Source organism: Triticum aestivum, chromosome 7D (assembly GCF_018294505.1).
Source record: "Triticum aestivum cultivar Chinese Spring chromosome 7D, IWGSC CS RefSeq v2.1, whole genome shotgun sequence".
In the NCBI taxonomy this organism is placed as follows: domain Eukaryota; kingdom Viridiplantae; phylum Streptophyta; class Magnoliopsida; order Poales; family Poaceae; genus Triticum; species Triticum aestivum.
The window spans coordinates 511375642-511401879 of NC_057814.1; the positions used below are offsets into that span (position 1 = coordinate 511375642).

The 26238-nt window shown below is 52.8% G+C and overlaps 1 protein-coding gene across 6 annotated transcripts; it reads right to left on the reverse strand.

The window, feature by feature from the left end:
* Window positions 1–1102: 1102 nt before the first annotated feature.
* Window positions 1103–21435, reverse strand: LOC123164875 (G-type lectin S-receptor-like serine/threonine-protein kinase LECRK3). Of its 6 annotated transcripts, XR_006482695.1 has the most exons (7): window positions 20248–21435; window positions 19820–19852; window positions 18182–18297; window positions 17927–17999; window positions 17705–17775; window positions 4757–4906; window positions 1103–4558 (listed from the first exon to the last, which is right to left on the reverse strand). XR_006482695.1 is itself a non-coding variant. In XM_044582483.1 (4 exons), exon 4 carries the CDS (start codon window positions 16731–16733, stop codon window positions 14262–14264), a length of 2472 nt encoding a protein of 823 aa, XP_044438418.1. In that variant the 5' UTR covers window positions 16734–17775; window positions 17927–17999; window positions 18182–18297; window positions 19820–19855; the 3' UTR covers window positions 13219–14261. The 6 variants fall into 6 exon arrangements, 3 of the variants coding, with proteins under 3 accessions (XP_044438418.1, XP_044438419.1, XP_044438421.1); XR_006482696.1 differs by lacking the exon at window positions 19820–19852; XR_006482697.1 differs by lacking the exons at window positions 1103–4558; window positions 4757–4906 and adding an exon at window positions 13044–13186.
* Window positions 21436–26238: the final 4803 nt, after the last annotated feature.

Genomic DNA, 26238 nt, shown 5'->3' on the forward strand with positions numbered 1-26238 from the left:
ATGAGTTGAGCCTGATAACGCCATGCTTCCTGCCTTGCTTGGAGCAGCTCCTCGGGGGACTTGGTCACATCGGAGGGATCGATCCACGGGTCGTTGAACTGCACGGTGCCCACCATCTGCTCCAGCTTCCGCCGGGCCTCCGCCCGGCTGCGCTCGATGTCGCGCCGACGGCTGGCCTCCTCTTCTTGGGCGGCAGCGCGAGCCATGGCGAGGCGGGCGTTCTGGATCAGTTCGCGCATGCTCGGTTGCGTCGCGGTCTCCGGCGAGCTGGCCACGGGGTTCTTGGTCGCCGTCGGGCTTCTCGGATCCTCGCCGCTGCTGCCGGTGCCGGGACACGGAAGGCTGCTGCTGTTGATCTTGGCGGCGACCGCGGCATGGAGGAGCTCGACCCCGGAGCAGGCACCGTGTGCGCGCTTCGCCGGCGGCTGCCCATCGCACACGGACACGGGCCGCTTCGGCGTCTTGGCAGCGGCGGGATTCGCCATCAGGGCAGGGTTTACGTGGACGCGGGAGGAGCAGGGGTGGAGGTCGGCGGCGGCGCAACGGCGCGGGAGCAGAGACGGCGGGAGCGCCGTGGTGCCACCCATGGTCACGGCAGAGCAACGATCAAACGATCCGGGGTCGGGAGAGAGAGGAAGATGGGTCGAGGGAGGCTGATCGGAGGCGATGTCAGATTGATCGGGAATTGGGGACCGGGGCCATCAAGAAAACAGGGACGCGGGAGAGAGAGATGTGGCGGCAAGCAATTTGAATCCGAGTCGGCCCGGGCATAGCTAAAACGCGCACTAATGAATCCGAGGCTGATCGGAGGCATCTTTCCAACTAGTAGCACTAATGTCTGAATCCGAGTCCCCTTCAAAAAAAAAAAGTCTGAATCCGAGTCATAACCAGCATGGTGGCCCAGGCATAGCTAAAAAGCACAAATGTAATACGTAGCATTAGGAACATCTTAACCAGCATGGTGCATTAGGAGCTCTTTTTTTCATCTTGATGAACAGCGCTTATTTTGAGATCCTGATGTGTTTGTGGTGTGTTCTTCATGTCCACAGATCTTAACTCTGAGCTCTGTGGTTGCTGCTTGTTTTCTTTTCTTTTCTTTTTTGACGAAATACAGCCAGATGCTGTTTTTCATTCATTAAGAGGAATAATCCATCCGGGAAATACATGAGAGCAAGGTGTACCAGAGTTGTTGGCACCCTCAACCAGGAACTTTACATATGTAGAGAAAAAAAGGAAGGAGGAAAAAAAATATGAAAAACTAGGCTACTGTGCCAGCCACTGTACGCCTTTGACACCAGCCCGAAACCAAGTGTGCAACTCGTCAGTTATCACGGTACAGGTTCCCATGAAGTCGGTGTCTTTGCCATTGAAAATTCTGTTATTTCTTTCTTTCCAAACCTGCCACCGGATGATCATGCAAAGAGATGAGAATTCTTTCTGTCGATGCAAAGGAATATTGTCCAGAGTGTGAAGCCACCATTGGATCAAAGAGTTAGTATCATAGCTTGGTCGGAGGTCAAATCGATATCTGAATTTGGTCAGAAAGAAACCCCATACAGCAGCAGTGAACGGGCAAGTTCCAAAAAGGTGAATAGCAGACTCCAAACCAATGCAGCACAGTGGACACACAGGGATGTGTGGCCAATTTCTTTTTGCGAGGTTATCCGCAGTTAGGCATTTACCTTGAATGGCGAGCCACACAAAGAACTTCACCTTTTGTGGTATCTTGATCTTCCAAAATAAGTTGTGAGAGAGGGGTGTAAATCCGGCCAATGAACTGGCAATGGTATGCAGAATTAGCAGAGTAAATCTTGTTGGAGGTCCATTTCCAAATGATTTTGTCATCGGCTTGGGAGAGCACCACCTGATCAGCACGTTGCCAAAAGTCCAAATACTCAGCAATCACTTCCATGCATGGGTTTGGCTTAATCAAGCTGACCCAAAATCTGTTGTTTATACCCTGAGAAAGAGTGATGTTCCTCCTTTTACTATGATTGAAAAGTTTGGGGTAAGCCAATGAAGGGGCGATCCCTTCAAGCCAGTGATCATGCCAAAAAGATATGCCAGTGCCGCTGCCGATCTCCCAGGACGTAGATGCACAGAAAAGATTCTTGATCTCCTTGTCAATAGGTAGGGGTAGCCCATGCCAAGGTTTGTCAAGACAGGAAGCATTCTGCCAAAGCCATCTGACCTTCAAAGCCTGCTTTGTCTGTATATGTCATGAATTCCCAGACCACCAAGCTCCAGGGAAGAGCAAACCAGAGACCACCTCACTAAACATTTGCCTCCACTGACCGAGTCTGAACCAGCCCATAAGAAAGCCCTCCGCAATCTATCAATCTGCTTGAAAACCCATTTGGGTTGTTCCACTGCCAGCAACTGGAAGATGGGCATGGCGGAGAGCACAAATCTTACAAGAGTGACACGCCCAGGAGTAGATATCCATCGAGCCTTCCACCCAGCGATTTTCTTCATAATTTTTTCAATGAGAAGCTGCCATTTGAGCCTCCTATCAGACAGTGGCATCCCAAGGTAAGTACAAGGGAAACTACCAAGCTGACATCCCAGCGCAGTCTGAATGTCCGAGAGGTCGATGTGCTCGCACTGGATGGGAATGATTTTGCTCTTGACCATAGTAGTCTTCAGACCAGTGACATTGCCAAAGAGGTTCAGATTTTGAGAGACGGCATTAATCTCAGAGAGTAATGGTTTGCTGAAGATAATCACATCATCGGCATAAATAGAAGCCCGGTGTCTAATAGTCTGTGTACCAAGCGGGGCTAGGACACCATGAGCTTGTGCTGTATCCATCAATCTACAAGACACTCAACCACCAAGACAAAAAGAAGGGGGGATAGGGGGTCCCCTTGTCTAAGTCCCTTGCGATGCAGAATCTGATCAGTAAGTGCCGAATTAACCAAGACCTTGGTGGAGGAGGTAAGGAAAAGAGCAGAAATCCACTCCCTCCACTTCGGCCCAAATCCTCTAATTTCCAGTAGGCTGAGAAGGAACTCCCAAGACACAGAATCGAAAGCCTTGGCCAGATCCAACTTGAACATAATCGATGGAATTTTTTTTGTCTGAGCACCTTTGCCATGGATTGCACATACACGAAGTTGTTTTTTTTTTACGCGTCATACACGAAGTTGTCATGAATGCTTCGACCCTTTATGAAAGCATTTTGGCATTGGGAAACAAGCTTATCCATCTGAGGTTGCAACCTAGTCGCAAGAATCTTGGCAGCAAGCTTGGCAAAGAAATGTATAAGCCTTATAGGCCTAAAGTCTTGTGGTCTGCTAGCACCAGCATGCTTCGGCAATAGAGTGATGATGGCACTGTTAAGAAGGAACAATTTTTGCGAGTTGAGGTTCTAGAAGTGAGAGAAAGCGGCCAATAGATCCGGCTTCACGGTGTCCCAGCAACTTCGAAAGAAGTGCCCAGTAAATCCATCAGGCCCGGGAGCTTTTTCTGGGTGAAGATCAAAAATAGCACTCTTTATTTCCTTCTCAGTAAAGTTGTTGTCCAGGTGAGAAAGGTCGCAAGGCTGAAAACCTAGAGCATTGAAGTTCAAGGCAGCAGATCTCGACCAGATACATTCCTCCTCCTTAGTTTGATCAGCAATGTCAACAACATCAACGCACAGACTAGGGATAATATTCTTCGTCCTTCTGGATGTTGCTTTCATGCGAAAAAACTGGGTGTTGCAATCGCCTTCTCTTAACCCTAAATACCTAGATTTCTGCCTCCAAATACACCTGTCCAGAGCGGCCAGCCCAAGTAGCTTGTCAAGTTGATGTTTGATGATTTCTCTTAACTCTCGGTTGGTGGTTGCTGCTTGTCAAGTTGATGTTTGATGATTTCTCATTTCTCAACTTGAATGTGCCGGCTAACTATCAGTTTCAGTATGCAAACATTTTTCTTATGCCCTTCTCCATGTCCCCATAACTGTTCCCAAATACGAGCAATCCCGAGCAAACTTCGCTGAAACTGTAATAGTAACATGAAACATCGTATATCTGAATTACTACAATGCAGCTGATGGAAAAGCAGCCTGGTAGCTGGTACCACAGAAACATGTTTATTTTCACTCTGCAAAATTGCTCTCAATATCTCGAATGTGTACGCTACATGACCCGTAAAAAGCCCACAATCCTTACTCACATTTTGTATTATATATGGTACTGAATTTTGTTCATCATATCAAACCTCCGGGGCCAGAATGATTCGAACTCTAGTCGACATTGGAGCGGAACTCGTTATGGTTATGTCTATTGTCCTGCTTGATTGGCCCATGTATGTCAATGTCGTGTCTCTGTCAGCACACCCATGGATCAGCGCACCAGGCTGCTTAGGCTCCATTGGTAAGCTTATGCGCTTTCAGAGTTCAGCATTGCAAGCTTGCAGCAACATCTGTCATGGTGGGTCGATCTGCTGGATCTTCCTGAGCACAAAGCAGTGCCACCTGAGCACAATTCATTATCTCGGCGACTTCATACCCATTCCCAAACAACGGATCCACAGGCTCATGCAACCTTTGTTCCTTCCACATACGCCAGGCCTGAAATAGTTTTCAACAAGCTTGACATGAGAGAACTGCAGCGCAAAATAAGGAAAATAATCTGGCAACAAAAGTAAACATCTCGTGAATGTGAACTACTCCCTCTGTAAACTAATGTAAAAAAATTTAGATCACTAAAGTAGTCATACAGGAGGAGTATAAGAAATCTTGCTTGCAATATATGTTCAGTTCACTCACATCTCGTGCACACCAATAGTATCTCCTTGCTTGTCGAGTATGGTATTCTTTCGGACACTAATAATCACCAGAACCAAAAGGCCAAAGCTGAACACATCTGTCTTCAGCGAGTAAACTCCTTGAGATGCATACTCCGGAGCTTTGTAACCACTGAAAAGTGAAACAAAAGATATCAAAACTGTAAGATTAGAACATCTGAAGACAAAATGGTGGGAACTCTGATGATTGACATGTTAGGTACTCCCTCCGTTCCAAAATAGATGACCCAACTTTGTACTAAAGTTAGTACAAAGTTGAGTCATCTATTTTGGAACGGAGGGAGTAGCTGATACCTGGTTCCCACGACCCTACTCGTGCGCTCTTCTGCTACATCTCAACTCAGCGCTCTAGCTGATCCAAAATCAGCAATCTTTGGGATCATGCTACAATCCAAGAGGACATTGTGTGGTTTCAGGTCTCTGTGGAGAAGCCAGAACATGGAGTGCTTATGCAAGTAAACAATTCCCTCTGTTAACCCCGTAATTATCTTGAATCGCTTAGACCGGTTTACCGTAAAAGGCTTTCGCCCCGCTTTATAAATAAAGCAAACCGCCATAGCACACAAACAAGGACTAGTTCAAACACACACACCCGAGTTACACAAATAGAGTACATAGGTTCTGCTGAGGGCACAGCTCAACAAGCCCAAACAAAAAAGAGAAAAAGGGCGCCAGAGATCGAGCCAAGCGCCTAGTGTGGCTCCGGAGGAGGCGGAGGGGGCGGCGGCGACAGACGGACGGCCATCGAGCGGAGGTCGGCGATGAAGGCGGAGATGGCGTCCCGGTCCTGTGGGCGGCTAAGCGGCCGCCAGAGCTGCAAGTAACCAGACAGTTTGAAGATAGCGTCAGTAGCGCGACGAAGAGAGCGCTGGATCACAAGTTTATTGCAGATCGTCCAGAGGGTCCAAGCGATGGCCCCAATCTCAAGCCACCTAATGTGGCGAGAGGGCAAGGGGGAGTTCTGGAGTTCGGCAAAGAGGTCGGGGAAGTTTGTGTGGCACCAACTTCCACCCACCACCTCTCTAAAGCAGCTCCACACAAACTGCGCGGACACGCAAGAGAAGAAGATGTGATTCGAGTCTTCGGGGACATCACAGAGCGGGCAAAGGCCAGAGCCCGGGCCATTGCACTTGCGGACCTCGACCCCAGATGGAATCCATCCGCGGATCCATTGCCACATGAAGATCTGGATTTTCAAAGGCAGGCGGATGGACCATACCGCCGCCAGGGGGGAGGGGCGGTGGAGGGGGCGATAGCCTGGTAAAGGGACTTGGTGGAAAATTGGCCTGACGGCTCCAGACGCCATCTCACCAGGTCCTGGCCAGCATCCATGACAGGTTCGTGAAGCGCAACGCAAGCCAGTAACTCACGCCAGGCGGCGGATTCCGGAGGCCCAAATGGCCTCCGGAATGCGAGGTGCCCTAGGTCAATAAGGGCCCTCTCAACTGAGATCGAAGGGTCGACAGCGATGGAGAAGACGTCGGGGAAGCGCGCAGCAAAGGGGGTGTCTCCAGCCCACCGATCAAACCAGAACAGAGTCGCAACCCCAGATCCAACCGAGATGGAGGTCTCAATGCGGAGGACGGGGAGGAGCTGGACGACCGACTGCCAGAACTGGGAACCACCAGATCGCTGACAAAAGGCTAGGGGTTGCCCACGTAGATACTTGTTCCGGATGATGTCGAGCCAGAGGCCACCATGGCCTTGCGAGATGCGCCAGAGCCAACGGGACAAGAGGGCGATATTCATGCGCTTAGAGCACATAATACCGAGGCCTCCTTGTTCCCGGGGCTTGCAAATGTCAGGCCAGCTGACCATGTGGTATTTCTGCTTATTATTGTCGCCAGCCCAATAGAAACGAGACTGGACCTTGGCGATCTCGTGGTGCAGAGTCTCGTGAAGGCTGTAGAAGCTCATGAGGAACAAGAGGAGGCTGGATAGGGAGGAGTTGATGAGAATCGTCCGAGCCGCCTTAGACAACCACCTACCCTGCCAAGGCTCAATGCGCGTTTGCAGCTTGGCCACGGTCGGACGCGAGTCTACAACGGTAAGCCGGGAGTCACTAATGGGCGTTCCCAAGTAGGTCGTGGGGAAGGAACCCAAGCGGCAATTGAGGCAGTTGGCAATGCCCTGGCATTCGGCCGGGGAGTAGCCCATCACCATCACATCACTCTTGTCGAAGTTAATTTTAAGGCCAGACATTTGTTGGAAGCAGAGGAGAAGGAACTTGAGATTAGAGATGTTCGTCTCCGAGCCTTCGACCATGATGATGGTGTCGTCGGCGTACTGGAGAAGGGAAATCCCAGAGCCGCCGGCCAGGTGGGGTGTTATCCCGCGAATATGGCCAGCCGCCTTAGCCTTATCCAAGATGGCGGCAAGCGCGTCAGCCACCATGTTGAACAAGAATGGGGAGAAGGGGTTGCCTTGTCTCACCCCACAGAGAGTGGGGAAGTAAGGGCCTATCTCCCGATTGATGTTCACAGCAGTACGACCGCAGGAGACCATCTGCATCACTCTAGTGATCCACCGGTCATCAAAGCCTTTCTGGAGCAGGACTTCCCGAAGGAAGGACCAACTAACAGTTTCATACGCCTTATGAAAATCAATCTTGAGGAAAACCGCCTTGAGGTGTTTAGATCGGACCTCATGGAGAACTTCATGTAGAACTAGCACCCCATCCAGAATATACCGCCCTTGAATGAAGGCGGACTGGTTAGGGTGAGTAATGTGGTCCGCAAGGAGGGTCACCCTATTGGCGTACCCTTTCGCCAGAATCCGGAAAATGACAGTGATGGGGCGAAATTGGCGGATGTCAGAGGCCCCAGGAACCTTGGGGATGAGCGAGATGATCCCATAGTTAAGGCGCCCGAGGTCGATCGCTCCGACGTAGAACTCGTCGAAGATGGCCATGATCTCAGGCTTAATCACGTTCCAGAAAGTCTGGAAGAATTTAACCGGGAGACCATCAGGACCCGGAGCCGAGGTAGGGTTCATGCCGCTAATGGCTGTCCACACCTCGCCCTCAGAGAAGGGGGCCGTAAGGGCCGCGTTCTCCGCAGCAGAGACCAGCTGGGGGCCAGTCCAGCAATCATGGGCGAGAGAAATGCCGCTCCTAGGAGCGGCAGAGAACAAGGACTTATAGAACCCGTCGACGTGGATCCGAATGTCACGGGGGGTCTGCAGGAGGGTTGCACCATCCCAGAGAAGGGGGGTGGTGTTGCATCTACGTTGGCCATTGGCGATGGCCTGAAAGTAAGCCGTGTTTGCGTCTCCCTTCAGCACCCATTTCTGGGCACCACGAAGACGCCAGTAGGCCTCCTCATCGGTGTAGATGACAGAGAGTTGGTCTTCTAAGTCGTATCGAGAGAGCCACTCGTCGGGGGAGAGGCCGGTCGCGTCCGCACGCAGATCCAGAGCCTGGATGGCGGTCAACAGAGCCTTCTTGCGCTCGCGGAGGTCCCGCCCCAGGTTGGCACCCCATCCCTTCATGAATTGCCGGCCACGCTTGGCACAGAATTGCCACGAGTCGACGGCCAAGGGGGGGCGGGGATGGGGGTGCGCACGGGCCTCCACCCAGCGAGCGCCAACAGCCGCCACAAACCCGGTCTGGGACAGCCAGAATGTCTCAAACCGGAATCGGGGGGGAATCGGCGGCCGCTCGTCGGCGGAGGACAGGAGGAGGGGTACGTGGTCGGAGCCAATCCGGGTGATGGCCCGAAGGGAGGCTAGGGGGCAACGGAGGTCCCATTCCGAGGAGACTAGGATCCTGTCCAGGACGGACTGGGTCGGGGATGACTGACGATTGGTCCAGGTGAACCTGGCACCAATCCTATCTAACTCGCGGAGACCAAGGTCAGCAATGCAGTCGTTAAACATTTGCATCCATGCAAAGTTTACATTCGCATTGCTCTTGTCCTCGGCAGATCGGAGGAGGTTAAAATCGCCTCCCACCACCACCAGAAGAGAGGCGGCTGAGATCTTCCGGTGGAGCTCCTCGAGGAAGGCGGTAGACCTACTATGGTCCGCCGGGCCGTAAACGATAATGACCTCCCACTTGAAATTAAGCGCCCGTTCGTAGAGTTCCATGCTCACAAAGAACTAGCCCCGGTCCATGCAACCCACCTCGAAGGTGGCATCCTTCACGCCTAAAAGGATGCCACCCGAGTGACCGGTGCTCCCACTAGAAGGGAGCCAATGCCAAGCAAAGAGGTGAGAGCTTAGACGGTCAAGCTCCGGAAGAGAGAATTCCATGCGCATGGTTTCTTCGATGGCGACAATGTCAATGTGTTCATCACGCATGTACTCGACGAGTTGGCGGCGACGGCCATCATGACCGAAGCCGCGGATGTTCCAGAAGAGGGCACGCATTAAGGGGCCATTGGGGGGCTGCTTGACCCCAGGACGCGATGCGCTTTGGGCGCGAAGGGCGGCGGTACGAGACCGCGTGCGACCACGGAGGTCGGCCGCAGCGAGAGGGAGAAGGCCCCGGTCCGCCTAGGCAGCGCGGGGGTGGCGTCCACCGCGGAGGGCGGGGGAGCAGGGGGAGAGAGCAGAGCCGCTCGGGCTTCCGCTAGTCTACCGTCGAGAATTTCACGGGCCCTGATGGCCTCGATCTGGACTAAGGGGGAGCGGCCTCCCCCCTAAAGATGATCGCGGAATCTGTCGCAACTTTCACAAGGTGACCAAGCGGAACCGACTCGAGAGCAGAAAACGAGCGAGTAGAGGTAGAGGGGGGGCATCAGTGGTACCTGGCTCCAGGTTCCGAGCAGCAGCCCGGAGCTCTGCCCGAGCGGGGATGGGCAGAGCCGGGCCGCCCTCGGAACGTGCAGCATCGAGCCGAGCGCTCCGGCAGGAGGCCATCGCCGGGGAGGAGGCAGACCTACCGCGGCGGGAGTAGGCGGCGGACCGCGGAGGGGGAGGCTGGGAGGCCACAGGAGTGGTCACCCGAGTCTCCCCGTCCGCGTCAGGGACCGCCGCGGGGATGAGCCGAAGGGCTGGCGCAGTGCAGTCGAGGAGCGAGGGAGTCGAGGGAGGAGCCATCGGAGGTGCGGGTCAGGGTAGCAGAGCAGTGCAAGGGGCTGGGGTGACGTCGCCGGAGATGAGTGGGGGGCGGGCGGCTCGGACCGACTCGGCGAAGCGAGCAGGCCGGCCGGAGGAGCCAGCAAGCCCGACTCGGTAGTGGAGCAAGGGCCGAGGAGGGGGGCGACGGGAGAGAAGTCAGCCCCCAGCTCCAGGGCGCTGTCCACGGGGCCCCCCAAGGCCAGGGCGCGAACGTCAGCGGAGGGTCCCAGGCCATCCTGCGGAGGGAGCGGTTCCTCTCCCAAGGCCGGCTCGGCGATGGAGATGCCGGCAGGGGAGCGTGGCGAGGACGCCGGGAAGACCACCAGGCCAACACTCGACGCGTCGCTCCCCTCCACGGTCTCGCAGTCCGGGGCCGGGTAGTCATCCCGAGGCTGCGAAGGGTCGAGTTGGGGGGCAAGCGCTGCCTGGCGGCCCTGAGTCCCAACAGCAGGCGGAGGAGGCGAGGGCGAAGGAGAGCGGGAGCACGAGTCATCGGAGGCCACGTCATCGCCAGAGCGGTGGGAGCGGTGGTGGTGACGGCCGTGGTAGTCTCCGTCGGCCCCGGGGTTGCCACCGGGAGGCCCATCATCGGAGAAGCGAGGGCGGCCCACGTGGTTGGGAGGCTCGGGAGCGATCCGGAGGTCAAAGCCCTGGTCGTTGAAGAACACCCAGATGGTGGCACGCAGCTTGGAGGAGTCGAGGCACTTGACCTTGACCCGGACCTCCTCCTCTTTGCGGAGGGAGAGCTCGTCCACCACCACCACCTTGCCCAGGATCCGGGACATCTGGCGGATGACGACCTCAGACCGAGCAATGTCTGGGAGGCCACCCACAAGGATCCAAGCCGTGTCTAGGACAGCTACCGCCTTCGGGTCGAGGACCGGCTTAGTGATGTCGACGACGAGCTGGTGGAGGGCAAGAGTGATCTGACCACTGTGGGTGGCATAGCCGTAACTGATGGCGTCGGGGAAGATCATAGTGAAGACGTTGCCGGCGGAAGGAGTGACCACCCAGTCCCACTGGCGCCAGTAGAGGTGGTTGAGCTCGGCCTCGATCATCTCCGGGGAAGCCACCCCATCCACCACCGTGACGATCGCCTGAAGCGAGGGGGTGGGTGGCGGGATGTCGGGGACCTCAAGGTGGAAGAACCCCAACCCCTCGATGTCGTGGCCGTACATCATCAGCTCAGCCGGCACGGGGTGATCCGGGCACAGAAGGGCGGGGTGGCCCGGGTCCTTGCATATGTAGCAGCACTGGGGGTTGACGCAATGGACTTGGGAGTGACCCGCCACACCGCAATTGAAGCACGGAGGGCGGGGAGACCGGACAACGACCCCAGGGCGGTCGAAGAGCCCGGGGCAAGCGGAGCGGGGGTGGCTAAGATGCCACGGCCCTGACCACGCCGTTTCTTCTTCTTGTTCTGGCCTAGGCGGCCGCGGGCCGGAGTACCACCCGCCACCGCCACCGAAGCCGAAGGAGCCGCGGCGGCAGTGTGTGTGGGGGGGGGCGGGGACGTATTTCCGGGCCGCGGCAGGTGGCTAAGGAGGTTGGGGACGAGGGGACGGGAGGCGAGGGGGCCGCGAGGGAGAGAGGGAGCGGCCGCGGCGCGGGGCTGGGGAGGGCGAGCGGTGACGGCCGCGCCAGTCGGCCGTGGCACCGGCCGGAGAGCGGGAGCGGCCGCGACGGTCGGCGCGACCCGGGGAGCGGCGGTCCTCCCGATGACCATCCCAAAGCTCGCCGAGCTCCCGCCGGAGTTCCTCCTCACGACGGACCGCATCCGGGGAGGGGCGGGGCCGATCGTCATAACACCTTTTGCGCTGTGCCTCCCCGTCATCCCATTCCCGCGGCATGGCCGGCCGCACCGAGGGAACAGGGAAGGGAGGAGGGGGCAGGGACGCAGGGGACGAGGAGCAGAGAGGCTGGACAGGCGGCAGAGGAGGGGCGGCGAGTGGAGCGCAGAGGGGAGCAACGACCAGCGAGCTGGAGGTGGCAGGGAGGGGAGTCGAGGCGAGAGGGAGGCCGTAGGGAGGCCATATGCCTGCGGTGGCACGGGTGGGCCTAGGGCACCTGGGAGGCCCATCCGGGTTGGGCCGGCCCAGGCCACGGGGGAGCGGCCCAGCAGGCGCAGAGGGGGTTGGGACGGGCTTGGGCCCAGCAGGCCACGGCCCCGAACGGCAAGGCCCAACGAGGGGCGCGGGGAGGCTACCCGAAGGGTTTCCCCTCCACGGGCTACCGCCGCCATCGCCGCCACCATCGGAGCACCGCTGCGGGACAGGACCAGCCAGGGCCGGCTGAGGTGCACGGGCGACCGGAAACGGAGAGCAGATGATTCGAAGGCTGCGACGAAGGGACGGAAGGGGGAGGAGCGCACAACGGGCGCGGCGCAATCGACGGCGCGGCGCCGGCGAGGACGAGGGGGCGGCCGGGGACCGGCGCCACGACGCCCGAGCCCTCCCCACCTCCGAGCGGCCGACGACTCCCCAGGAGCGTTGCCGGCGGCGACGGGAACCAGCGCCTCTCAAGGACGAGCCTTGCGGCTCGGGCGCCGGAGCAGAGCACAGCAGCCGCCGCGAGCCGGCAGCAGAACCTCGCACGGGAGAGGCTGAGCTGCCGGCCACGCAGGGCGACGCGGCTCGCCGAGGGGCCGGGGAGGTGCGGCACGGACGAGCGGCGGAGGGAATGGGAGGGGGGAGTCGTTGCCATCCTCGGCCAGATCAGCCCAGCGGAGCCGCGCCGGGGCGGAGGGGGGGCGCGACGGGGACTGGGGAAGGGGAGATCAGCGAAGACGGGCGCGACGGAGGAGCCGAGGGCACGCCCGGGCAGGGCAGGGCACCGGGCGCGCCGGCCGCCGCGGGCGAAGCCACGGGCGGGGGCGAGTCGCCAGAGCCAGCGCAAGCCATCGATCCCCTTTTTTCGCTTAGACCAGTTTAGCAATGGCCCTTTTGTTCTGTCAGCAAAAAGTTCGAAGAATGATTATCTTTTTGGAATCGTGTGGTTTCAAGTCTCTGTGGACAAGCCAGAACATTGGTCTTGAAGAAAGATGGGCACAGCTCCCATCGTTTCAAGCTCCAGACGTGAAATCGTTGGCTATGCAGTTCACAAGAGGGTTACTTGGTTGGTTTATGCAAGTCATCCTCGTTAAAGCCCTACTGTACTCACTGGGAAGTGGTGAATCGCCATTGCTGGACATCGTGGCATATGCTGGGTATGAGTTTGCTGGTACCTCACTTGCTTTGCTTGTCCGCATCTTCTGGAGCTACTCATGCTATTTTGCTCTGCCATGGTTCTGTATCTGCACTGGTGTATTCCTGGTGAAGACGATGAAGAGGTTCTGCAAGGTGCATCGAGGACTTGTGAGAGACATCCTAGCAGGAACCACTACTTTCTTCTATTCCTCGCAGTTGCGCAATTCCCCATGCTTTTCTGGCTAGGAAATGTCAAGGCTTGATGTTTCAGTCTTTTTTTTCAAGGTTGATGTTTCAGTCTTATCTTAGAACTGGGATAACACTTCTCCCCTTCTTTTCTTGAAGGCGGAGGCCAAATCTGATCTGAATAAAGTTTGAGGTTTCTTCTTACTAATGAACTTTACTAGCAGCCTTTACACTCTTGTTGGAGTGGGTAAATTCCTTGACACTTTTGTAGCACCAAGGAAGCATGTGGACTGTGAAATTTTCATAGAAACCCTATTTTTCTTCACCCTTCAAAATTTTCTTTTCACCCGGATGGTTATTACTTACCTCCAAGGTTATTGTTCACTCACCTACTGTTGGTCTGTTAATATCTACTCCCTCTGTCCCAAAATATAAGAACGTTTTTAACACTACACTAATGTCAAAAATGTTCTTATATTATGGGACGGAGGGAGTATTAGACAAATGAGTGAGAAGCTGATAAGCATTTCTAACATTTGATTTGAGAACTTATATTGGTTGTACTTTTGGCAAAATATCTGTGAAGCACCCAGATTCATTTCCTTGAATTATGACTAATGTTCTTATGAGAAATGCCCAACTAACTTGAGTTAGTAAATAGTTTGCTAGTAATACTTTGCTCTTTGGCAGGTAGAACTGAATGAGCTATTGACAAAATTTTCAGCAAATCTTTCTGCTGCTGCTGCTGCTTTGGCTGTGTGGTATGTTTTCCTAAACCATTATACACACTTAGTTAGTTAATTTCAACCAAGAAAAATATCTTGTGATCAGAAAAGAGTAAAAAAATCTAATCATGAATTAGTGCTCAAACCAAATGATTGTTGCATAACTGGACCACAATGGATGAATACATAGGATATGCTAGCATTTACTAGAACACATGTATGTAGCTAGAATGCATGACTCATGTCATGTTTACAGAAACGTAGCTACGCAATAGTGAACAATTACCATTGGTAAAAAGTACAGTAAGAATCACTGTATCGCAAGAGTAGCACCACCTGACAACAGAGGGCTCGCGTCGACTGAAGAGGCAAACGGCGACGAACAGTTGGAGCTTGTAGGAGCAGGTAGAGTGTCGACCTCAATCACACCCTCCAGCATCTGCACCACCTGGTGCATTGTAGGGCGGAGCGAAGGATTCTGCTCAATGCACGAGAGAGCAACACGCAAGAACCTCTCCACTCTGACCAAATCCACAATGGCGTCATCATTGCTATGAAACAAAACCTCAGTCCTGCCATCACCAACCAACTGACCCGCCCACTCGAATAGCATGACCGAGTCGTCACCATCCTGATCAGGCACCGGCTCCTGGGACTTTCGGCAGCATATCATCTCAAGCAGCACAACACCGAAGCTGTACACATCAACCTTGGTGTCGATGCGCCTGTCGCTTTGGAACCACTCGGGGGCAATGTAGCCCCTTGTGCCCCTGACATTGGTCACCGTGGTGTGCATCTGCTGGTCACTAAGAAGCCTGGCAATCCCAAAGTCAGTAATCTTTGGATTTTTCTTGTTATCTAACAATATATTGTCGGGCTTGATGTCACAGTGGATGACTGGATAATTGCATCCTTCATGCAAGTACTCCAGGCCCTTTGCAATGCCAAGGGCTGCTTCAGCGCGCCAACTCCACATCGGTTGCTGCTGAGGCTGGAATAGGAAGCTCCGAAGGGAACCACCTGGCATGAACTCGAACACCAACATCCGTTGCTCCTTCTCTTTGCAGTAACCAACCATGCGGACTAGGTTCCTATGGTGGATCTGGCCGATGGACTGTACCTCATTCGTGAACTCCCTCTCGCTGTAATCATTGGAGCTGATGAGCTTCTTCACTGCTATCTCTGGGTAGTGTAGCAACTTCAACACCCCATGGTAGACCTCGCCAAAGCCTCCTCTGCCTAGAAACTTATGAAAGCCATTGGTGGCTTTGTAAAGCTCTTTTGCGGTGTAAGCCCTCACAAAGTCATGGTCGGTGTTCTTCTTCCTAAGGTAGTAATGCAACATGAGGCTACCTGCTGCCAACAGCAACAGGAATGCGGAGCAACCGAGTAGTGCATGAAGCAATATCCTTCTCGGCGATGCCGGCACCGAGGGGCTGCTTATCCTCACCTTGATCAATGCCTTCATGGTGACATTTTCTTCCTGCCGCCCGGCATCTGTCAACGACGCCATCTTAGCACAGTAAGTTCCATCAAATAGAGCCGCTGTGCACAGGCAGTCGCTCAAGCAGAAGTCTCCACACTGGTCGTCTGTGGTGCACAAATGTCTTTCGTACACCGAGTTTTTCCAAGTGGTGTTTGGCATCTTGACAACCCCAAACTCGGCGGAGTGGCTGTTCCCATGACAGCTTTGTGGTACAAACTCCTGCGTGCATCCTATGTACTTGAGCTGCACATCAAGGAAAGTGTAGCCGCTTGGACACTTGCAATCGAGACGGTCGTTTGGACCATAGACACAGTAGGAGTTGGGGCCGCACAAACCTTGCAAAGTGCTGCTCCTGCTGCAACCTTCACTTGGGAATAGGCCAGTGACTGCCCACGACCCGTTGCTCCTTCCCCCGGGGGCATTCTTCGGCCGGGTGTAGACCCGGACAATGCCGTCAGGATCAAGCGTTGCGTGTTGGTGATAACTGATGGTGGAGTTTGGAAGTGGAGGTATCAGGTCATGCACCATGCCGTCCTTGATATGGTAGTAGAGATGCCCCGGCGAGTTGAAGAAAAGAGTCGTGTTGCCGTCTTGGGTGTTGCCGGATTGGTAGGTGCCCGTCACCCAATAAGCGTTGGATGGGTCCAGATTGCTGGTAGCATGGTTCATGAGGTACAAGACAATGTTGCCATCGGCCTGCATGTACAGGCCGAAGCGGCCACGAGAGAAATCCGTGTCCGTGCGCTTGGACTGAAGGGCTGCTCCAGAGCCCATAGACTGCCCCGGGAGGAGCGTATCGGTTGGATACTGAAAGCTCTCCCACATGACGGTGCTGCCCGCATAGGCGAGGAACTGGAGGTTCCCTGAGTCCTGGAGCACGAGGTCAGAGCCGTACTCGTTGCTTGGGTTCGGGTTCCTCCAGATGCTGCTGCTATTTGTGTCGGCGAGGAAGAGCTGGCCATTGATGCTGAATACGGATAGCCCTGTGACCGTGATGGCGGAGCCTGAGTCTGGGTCTTTCGCATACCACACCACCCTCTGCTCCGCAGGGTCAGCCGCCTGGGAGAGGTTGAAGTTGAACCAGACGGCAAGGAGGAACCGGCTAGGGTCATTGCCGAGGGCACGGAAGCCGAAGGCATACTCCCCGGACAAGCAGGTGATGTAGTTCGGTGGCCTGAGAGTCGACCCTCCTGTGAGTTTGTTCGCTACAAGCAGATGAGCTTGGTGCAGCAAGAGCACAAGCAGTGGAGCAAGGTGGCTGGAAAAAGAGGACGACATGATGCCTGATGGCTTCATTTGTGTTTACTTTTCTGGTCAGTATATACTCATGTTATGTTCTTATATATCTTCAGTTCTTCACTTACGCTACATTGTTTTCCATAGTGTGATAGTGACACACACAGGAGAGAAGTTAATTGATAGCCAAAACGAAGCATCCCACCCGCCGGCCGGCAGTCATAGACAATGTCAAGGTTAAGCGTCATATCTCATACGTTTGCAGGAGATAATTTGATTGCCGTTTTGTTTCTGAAAGGGACAGACTTGTTTAAACTACACACATGTGTGGACGGAATCGCACTTTTGAATCTTGACCCAGACCGCTAAGCCCGAGGTTCCATCAGCAAATCAGTTGATAATTAAGTTAGATGGGCATGTGCCATTTGGCACGAACCATGAGCTACAAAGGAGGTGACACTAGCTAGTGACCTGTTGCCGCACAGCCAAACCATCAAGCTTAGATCAAGGAGGTGACGTGAAGGCCAGGGTGAAATTTGGCCGGCCAAAGAAAGATGACATTTTCTTCCCCGATCTTTATTTGTTACTCCCTCCATTCACAAATATAAGATGTTCTAACCATTTTGTGAGTCGGATGTATATAGTCACATTTTAGTGTATTTGTTCACTCATTTCAGTTCGTATGTAGTCTATATTGAAATATCTAAAACATTTTATATTTGTGAACAGAGTGAGTACTTGTTTCATTTCTTTTTCGACAGATACATGTTTCATTTCTTACTTTAGGGGAACTTGTTTCGTTCATTGCTACACAAAGAAACACTAGTGGATGAAACTCATAGTGTAACCGCTTTTTTCAGGGAAGGCCATCATGACTATCTTTATTGACTGCAAATGATAATTACATCATCAACACGACTTTTCGAAATACTGTAAATAAAGATGAGCATGGATTACTTGTGTTTTGTTGAACTTGCAAGATTTTATCATAGGAAAGGGGTACCCTTTATAAACGGAATTGCTTTACGTACCACACCTTCTGGTTATGTGCGACGATGTGATCCTTAGATCATTGTTCAACTGGCAATTAGTAGATCCTTTCCTGCAAGAAAAAAAGAAAAAAATGGCAATTAGATCCTAGGGTGATTAACTAACTCAGACAAGCGTCGGATAGAAAAATGACGAATGCATGACACTGCTCCTTTATAAACTCATCAGACGGCCAAAGTAAATAAAAAATTCTATTCTTTTACCACAAGGGTGGCGCTTCTATTTTAGTCGACCCCTATACATGTTATGCCACCTGAAGATTCACTCCCGCGGTTCCTGCATAGCATGATATATTACACATCTTTCTTCAACAGTGTCACACCAATACAACAGAGAGAAGGCAGATGCGAGCAAATGCACAACAACTAGACAGATTGACTAGCTTCCCAAAAGGAAAACTGATAAAACAACAATATCGTCTTCAAGATATTGGTAATGAACAGGCTGAACATGCGTACCTTCTAGTCTAGAAATCAAAGGCCAGCTACCAGCTGAAATAACACCAAGTCTAGCCCATGATCAGCAGCAGGTCCATCAATTCCCGGGCAGCCCACTGTGTTAGTTCTCCAACATCCTGAAACCAAGGCAGATTTAAGTCTCTGTCTTTATGCCTCTGGCATTGGCTTGGCCATGTTGCCTGAAGTAGGTATGGATCATATTTCTTTGCTTGCATGTGGAGTTAACAGTTGGGGTTGTCACAGATTAATTTTTGTGCAGGGAAGTGGGGAATTGAACGGCAAGAGACAATGATTGCCTTTGCACATGAAAAAGGAAAGCTTACCAAAAGCTTATGAAATGGATAAAAGAAAATATTGACAAGGACAAAAAGAAGGATAGTGGCATAAAAGTGCACCAACGCCTAAAATAAAAAGTGATAAGCAAAGCAAATTCACCGGTCACAAATATTTGGTGGTTAAACTGGGGAACACCTGTCATGGGAGAGCTAATTTGGTCGCAAACATGGGGATCAGAATACTGTTGACCCTAAATCTGTGTAAAAATAAGCTCAGATGAGCTTACTTTAAATCCAATCAAGACATAAATTTTGGCCTCCTCTCACACAAAAAAAGGTACATGCTCCCAGTCCCAAATCCAATCTCCACTATGCGTGCTCAATATTTCCATAGCATGTACCCCCTCATTGAATAAGAGGGCAGATCAGCATAATCTTCTATCTCTGCTTAAACCAGCTTGGGGATTGGGGGCCAGTAGTCTTCTTTTGAAGATTAGAACTAAGTAGTCTTCTCTCTTGATTGTAAAGTAGTTTTACAATGAAAACATAATCTTCCATTGTGAGAACATAAAAAGGTTAGGCTGCCTACACGAAACAGCTTAGCAAAAGTACATTTTTAGATAAACTGTATGTGTACAAGATACAATGCCATCCATGGTGAAATAAGGCATGATAAGGCTCACATCCAGCCGAATCGAAACCCTCACTTCTATGGGGCGGCTTCTACAAGGCCACGGTGGGCACGAGAGAGGACTCGACAGGCCGGAAGCCTTCTCTTTGCCTCCCACACCCAATCCTGCTCCCCAACTCTTCAGCCTATGCTCCAGTAGACTGCCAACTCCTATTCAATATCGGAAGACATAATACATTGACACTTGACCCAAAAGAACCGAGATAGCTCTGCAGGCCAATGAGCAAACAAATCAGACTGGGCATCAATTATAAGCCTGTCACTGCATCACAATCTTTTTATCCATGCCTTCTGGCAAGATAGAAAACACTGATAAGCATGATCGAGAATTCAATGTCAGATTAGAACTTAGGATGCTTTCCACAAGGAAATGACTAAATGGCCCATTATATAGAGCTCCATAGCATCAATAACAAACATCAGCAAAAATACATGAAGAAACTAGGTAACTATTTTGCCAAGGCTTGACATGGTTGAGTTACTTGTTTTACACAGTATGAATGACAGTGACAGACACTTCGACAGTAATTATGCTGTGCCACCTGATGTTGAGGGGCTTTGACAAATGCTAATTGACAAACAGTAGGCAAAATCAACTCCCCCCCCCAAAAAAACTGCACATAAAATTGTTGGGGAATTTTGAGCTTATGTGATGCAACAGCCTTGACTCACATGATGGCTTTGAATCTTGAAGTTAGATATTTCCTGTGGAAACAAAAACGGTTACTAACGAGTAAAAGAAATAACACTGAGGTACATGTAAAAAGGAAGGTTTCATTCAAGCGTATGGCTACCAGGAATAAAAACCTTGGGGAAGATTGATGCAGAAATTTGCACTGACATTCATCCCACAGACAAACAGAAAAGGGAAATCTAGCCCTTTTTGCTTATCAAAGTTTTCATCATTGATATTCTTTCATGATACAACTTGGGATGCTTGAAGCATTATGACACATACAAGGACAAGGTTGCTTTATTTTTGGAGCAAACAGCTAACGGAATCAGTTATTCCTACTTACAAACAACCATAGGTACACGGTTCAGGGAACATGATTTGAAGCTTCAGAATTGCACCAACACATGAAGGCCAAGAAAACAACCTCATGAACACGGGCTGCGTTGTCCCAGCAAGAGGCCGACGCCTGGCTCCAAGACATGCCCAAACCACATTTGGCTCTCCCCGGCTCCTAACCCAGACACTCGTGGCATCATCGTCCATACACAATCCACCGCATCAAACATCACCAGCCTCCCATCTAAAGCATTGTACAGACAAAGAGTCCCCATTCTGTCCGCAGCCTGAAAGTGCCAGAAACTGCCATGCCTACCAGCCACCAACTCATCGAACACCTCCGGCGGCATTGCGGCTACCTCCACCCATCCCACTGCCTCGTCGTTGTCCAACTGCCACACCACCACCCGCTCCAGCACCCCGAGCCTCTCCACCCCACCGACCAAGAACAGCCGATCATCGAGAACAAACAGGTGCGCCGTTGTAAGGCCGTGCGGCATCACAACTGGCGGAGCAGCCCACTTCCTGGTCTCGAGATCAAGCACCAGAAGTGCGTCCGGACCCCGGCCGAGCACAAAGAGCCGAGCACGGTCACTGGCGACCGCAGCATTGCCAAGGATCGCAAATGGTAGCGGGAGCTCGGCCCCAGGTACCCACCGTGGGGAGGGATCGGCGGAGTCCAGGGAATACGAGCGGACAGCGGCGCCGTTGGTGGTGACGGCGACGAGGGTGTAATCCCGGCTGGAGGAGGAGGGTGAGGGTGGGACGACGACAGCGATGAGGTAGGAGCGGTCGGGGAGCGCTGGGAGGCGGAGGAGCGAGTCGGCGGTGACAAGGAAGGAGGGGGAGGCGGAGGAGATGAGGGGAGGGCAAGATGGATCGAGCGGGGGCGAGGGGGGCACCTGGAGGAGGCGCCGGGAGAGCGGGTGGAAGGCGAGGCGCGGCGAGAGGAGGAAGAAGGCGTCGAGGCGGTGCTGGGAGAGGAGGGCGTGGAAGGCCGGGGAGCGCAGGAGGCGGCGCAGCGCCCGGGAGACGGCGGCGACGGGGACGAGCGCGGTGAGCGGCAGGCGGGAGAGGATGCGCTCCTGGAGGTGCGCCGGGAGCTCGTCCCACGGGCAGCGGGCGGCGGAGTCGGCGGCCATGGCCGGCCGGGGATCGGCCGGCGGGCTGGTGGCGGATCACGGTGCCGTATTTGGTGGGAGGAAATGGGGACGCGAGAAATGGAAGGAGGAGGAGGAGCGAGAAGGGCTCGTTGGCTGGCATGTGGGCCCGGGAAGGCTCGATGGCATTTATATAGATATAAAATATGAATAGAGGGGAAAATCATATAAAAAGAGAAAAGAGAGAAATTCCACGACCACTTATGAATTGCGATTCGTGATTCACATTATCAAAGAATAGGGTGAATTCTAAATGGGAAAAGCTTACCTTCAGCCGACCGATCTCGCGCACATCCGCCGGCTCCGTGTCCGTTGGATTGCCTATTGATCAGACGGACGAGAACGGCCTGCTTTCCTCGTCACGCACGTTCTTTTCTGAAACAGAGCTATTGTTTCAGGATAAACATTCGTGCAATTGGCCTCCGTTGACTCTATGGGAGGGCAATGTTTCTGGATTTGGGAGGGCGGTGGGGGTGGCGGCGTTCGGCGACCGGGGCATGTTCAGCGTGATGGCGACTGCGACGGGTTCGGCGGTGCCTCCCGTTCTGCCTGCATTTCTGGGCGACCACCGTCCTGGCACCATCAATGCTAGACACAACCACATCACAATGCCTTACGTCCACACACACTTCAAGTTTCTGCAACAACAACGTTGTTGCGGAACGGCGGCGGCGAAGACTGCGCGACACGGGCGAAGATGTTGTTGCAATTTTTGTAGCAAGGGTCTTGTTACAGAAAATGAGGCGCGGCGTGAGATGTCTTTTTTAATTTTTGCAATAAGGGTCTTGTTGCAGAAAATTAGATAATAAGAGTTTTTGCAACAGGGACTTGTTGGAGAAAATTAAAGAAAGGGAGTTTTCGCAACAAAGCTCTTGTTGCAGGAAATTAGAGATGAAGAAGTTTCGCAACAAAGCTCTTGTTGCAGGAAATCAGAGAAGAGGAGGTTTCGCAACTAGACTAGCTCCAACACGCCGGCGGCGGGCTGATTTTGCGGCGGCGCCGGGCCGGGCGCAGCTCAGTCGGGGTCGGGTCAAGACTGACTTGTTTCTGCAACCGAGCGTTTGTTGCGGAAAATAACGAGTGGGCATGTCGGGCGCAGACACCGGATCAGACGGCTATCAGCTCGGGTATCCAACGGCCGTCGAGGCGACGGATAAAATCTAAACATCGGCCGGCGGACGCGTAGCAGCGCCCGAATTTCTCTATCGATAAAGCAATGGGAGAAATAGCTCGCGTGTGGTGCAAAATTGGGTTAGAAATAAATGCGTAAATAGGTGCTAAAAATGAAAAAACTAATGCAAAAGTAAACTTAAGAATATTTTCAGTTCATATTCAAAAATGATAAAACAAACAAGGTGTGTGAACAACAGAATATATAAAGGCATGAAAATTTGAAGAATGGGCTACAAATTGCTCCAAGCGTCCAACACATAATTCGTTTCGTGGCCAAACAAAGGTTAATGCAAAAAAGAAATAACATAAGAATGACACATTACTTGATTTCTTAGTCAAACCCACGTCATCAGCCCGTTATCTCATGAATGTGGTCGAAAGAATTGACTGGAACCAACGCAACGCATTTTTTCTTCAAAATGTTAGGATTTCTGTTTTCATTGAGAAAAAAGAGTTACTCGGTTAATTAACGAAAATCGAGCGAAAACCATATCGCTCGGTTAATTAAGAAAAACCGTGTGGGAAACCTTCACAGCCGACGAGCGGTGCACATAAGATACCTCACGCACACCACTCTAAAGAGGGTCTCGCCAAGGCAACGCGCATGCGTCATCGTCATCACTCCACCCCTAGAGGCGTCATCGCCATCCCTAAACCCTGAGCAAACGACTCCAACTTCGTCGTAGATGACCGTCGACCCTACCCACACTACAAAGGCCGAGTGAAGCAATATGTACATACGGCAGGCATCCAAGTTCGCGTCCACAACTGGATCTATCAAACCAAATCCTCAAATCTACACTAACCCAATGCAATGTTTAATTACATATGTAGTTGACACGTGTCATCGGACTACCAAAAAATGGACACAATAATGGAAGAAGTTCATCCACGTCCGCCCTTGCCCTTGCCCTTATTGTCGTCTGTGCGATAGTAGCGGTCGAAGACGCAAAATGGATAGAGACGGATCTTCTCACTACTGGAGTTGTTCAATCTGTCGTCGTCTGTGTCCTTCTCCTCCTTGGGGGACAGCCTGGCCATGGCACGGATCACCCTGCTTTGATCTTTGCCATCGCCTTGACCACGCCCTCCTTCCCCACTTCTCGGTTATGCGCGCACGGAGGGCCTCCTCTGTCTCACCTCGTGGGCTGCCACAACCGCCTCCGCTTGAAGGCGCGCCCGCACCCTCGCACGGTGGGTGCACTGCACCTCCTTGTCGTTTTGGCTCCGAACCATGGAGGCGGATAGGGCCTCCATTTCGGCGGGCGAGGTCGCGGGGACAAGGCGCCACCTAAAAAGTTCCGCCGGTACAACGGGGTTGCTCTGACATGCAATGGTCTCTGTTTTCCACGAGGCCGCAGTCGCGCATCGTGATCCAGCAGCCCCGGCGGATCCTAGCACCATTTGGGCTATGGATTCCCACTAGAGTGATGAAGATCACGGGAGGGAGCACTCCTCCTATGAGCGTTGGATAGCAGCGCGAATGGCCATCTTCTCCTCGGGAATTGCAAGGGATGAGCCCTAGTCCTTGGATCTGGACATCTCGAAGTCATATCCGGTGGTCGTCATGAAGAACTAAGCCGGAGCTCACTGGAGAGGAGCTTGGGTACTACGGGAGGGGAGGGGAGTGGAATGGAGTACAGCTAGGGTTTCGTCCGGAGTGCAGATAGGGTTCAAATTTTATGGGGTCGGGTGGGCCGTAGTGGATCGGATCCGATGTGGCGGACGTGTCCGGACATCCCATATCCGCCCCAAATATGGGTCTGGTATGGGGAATGTCGATCAGTCTGAGCGTTTAGGCCGGATTTGCTAGCCGCGGTTGGGTGGCAAATTTATGTCTGATAAGTGACCAGGCACCCTGCCTGGGCGTTTGGGCCTGATATGAGGGCTTCTGTTGTAGATGCTCTGACAATGTAACAGAAGAAGATGACATTAATAGTTCAGGACCTTAGTTGAATGAATTTAAAAGATTGTTACAAGAAAAGATGACTAATATGAAGTATTATATACTAAAAACATAACATGTGTTGGGGAACGTAGCAGAAATTCAAAATTTTCTACGCATCACGGAGATCAATCTATGGATTAACTAGCAACGAGAGAGAGGGGAGTGCATCTTCATACCCTTGAAGATCGCGATGCGGAAGCGTTGCAAGAACGCGGTCGGTGGAGTCGTACACGAAGCGATTCAGATCGCGGCCGAATCTGATCTAAGCACCGAACAACGGTGCCTTCGCGTTCAACACACATGCAGCCCGGTGACGTCTCCCGCGCCTTGATCCAGCAAGGGAGAGGGAGAGATTGGGGAAGACTCCGTCCAGCAGCAGCACGACAGCATGGTGGTGGTGGAGGAGCGTGGCACTCTAGCAGGGCTTCGCCAAGCACTGCGAGAGACGAGGAGGGAGAGGGGTAGGGCTGCGCCAAGAGAGAGGGAGACTCGTGTCATCTGTAGCCCCAAAACCCCCACTATTTATAGGAGGAGGGGAGGAGGGTGCGCCCCCTCTAGGGTTCCCACCCTAGGGGTGGCGGCCAGCCCTAGATTGGATAGAGGGGCGGCCAAGAGGGGGAGAGAGGGGGGCGCGCCCTAGGGTGGGCCTTAGGCCCATCTGCGCCTAGGGTTTTCCCCCTTCCCCCCTTCCCTGCGCCTTGGGCCTCTTGTGGGAAGCGCACCAGCCCACCTAGGGGCTGGTCCCTTCCCACACTTGGCCCACGCAGGCCTCCGGGGTTGGTGGCCCCTCCCGGTAGACCCCCGGAACCCTACGGTGGTCCCGGTACATTACCGGTGACGCCCGAAACCCTTCCGGTGGCCAAAACCTCACTTCCTATATATTATTCTTTACCTTCGGACCATTCCGGAACTCCTCGTGACGTCCGGGATCTCATCCGGGACTCCAAACAACATTCAGTAACCACGTACATCTATTCCCTATAACCCTAGCATCATCGAAACTTAAGTGTGTAGACCCTACGGGTTCGGGAACCATGTAGACATGACCGAGACGTTCTTCGGCCAATAACCAACAGCGGGATCTGGATACCCATGTTGGCTCCCACATGTTCCACGATGATCTCATCGGATGAACCACGATGTCGGGGATTCAATCAATCCCGTATATAATTTCCTTTGTCAATCGGTATGTTACTTGCCCGAGATTCGATCGCCGGTATCCCAATACCTCGTTCAATCTCGTTACCGGCAAGTCACTTTACTCGTTCCGTAATGCATGATCCTGTGACTAACTACTTAGTCACATTGAGCTCATTATGATGATGCATTACCGAGTGGGCCCAGAGATACCTCTCCGTCATACGGAGTGACAAATCCCAGTCTCGATTCGTGCCAACCCAACAGACACTTTCGGAGATACCCGTAGTGCACCTTTATAGCCACCCAGTTACGTTGTGACGTTTGACACACGCAAAGCATTCCTACGGTATCCGGGAGTTACACAATCTCATGGTCTAAGGAAATGATACTTGACATTAGAAAAGCTCTAGCAGACGAACTACACGATCTTGTGCTATGCTTAGGATTGGGTCTTGTCCATCACATCATTCTCCTAATGATGTGATCCCGTTATCAATGACATCCAATGTCCATGGTCAGGAAACCATAACCCTCTATTGATCAACGAGCTAGTCAACTAGAGGCTTACTAGGGACATGTTGTGGTCTATGTATTCACACATATATTACGGTTTCCAGTTAATACAATTATAGCATGAACAATAGACAATTATCATGAA

Excerpts from the sequence above, each read along its gene's own strand:
- LOC123164875 (XM_044582483.1), bottom strand. The coding sequence starts at position 16,733 with ATGAAGCCATCAGGCATCATGTCGTCCTCTTTTTCCAGCCACCTTGCT.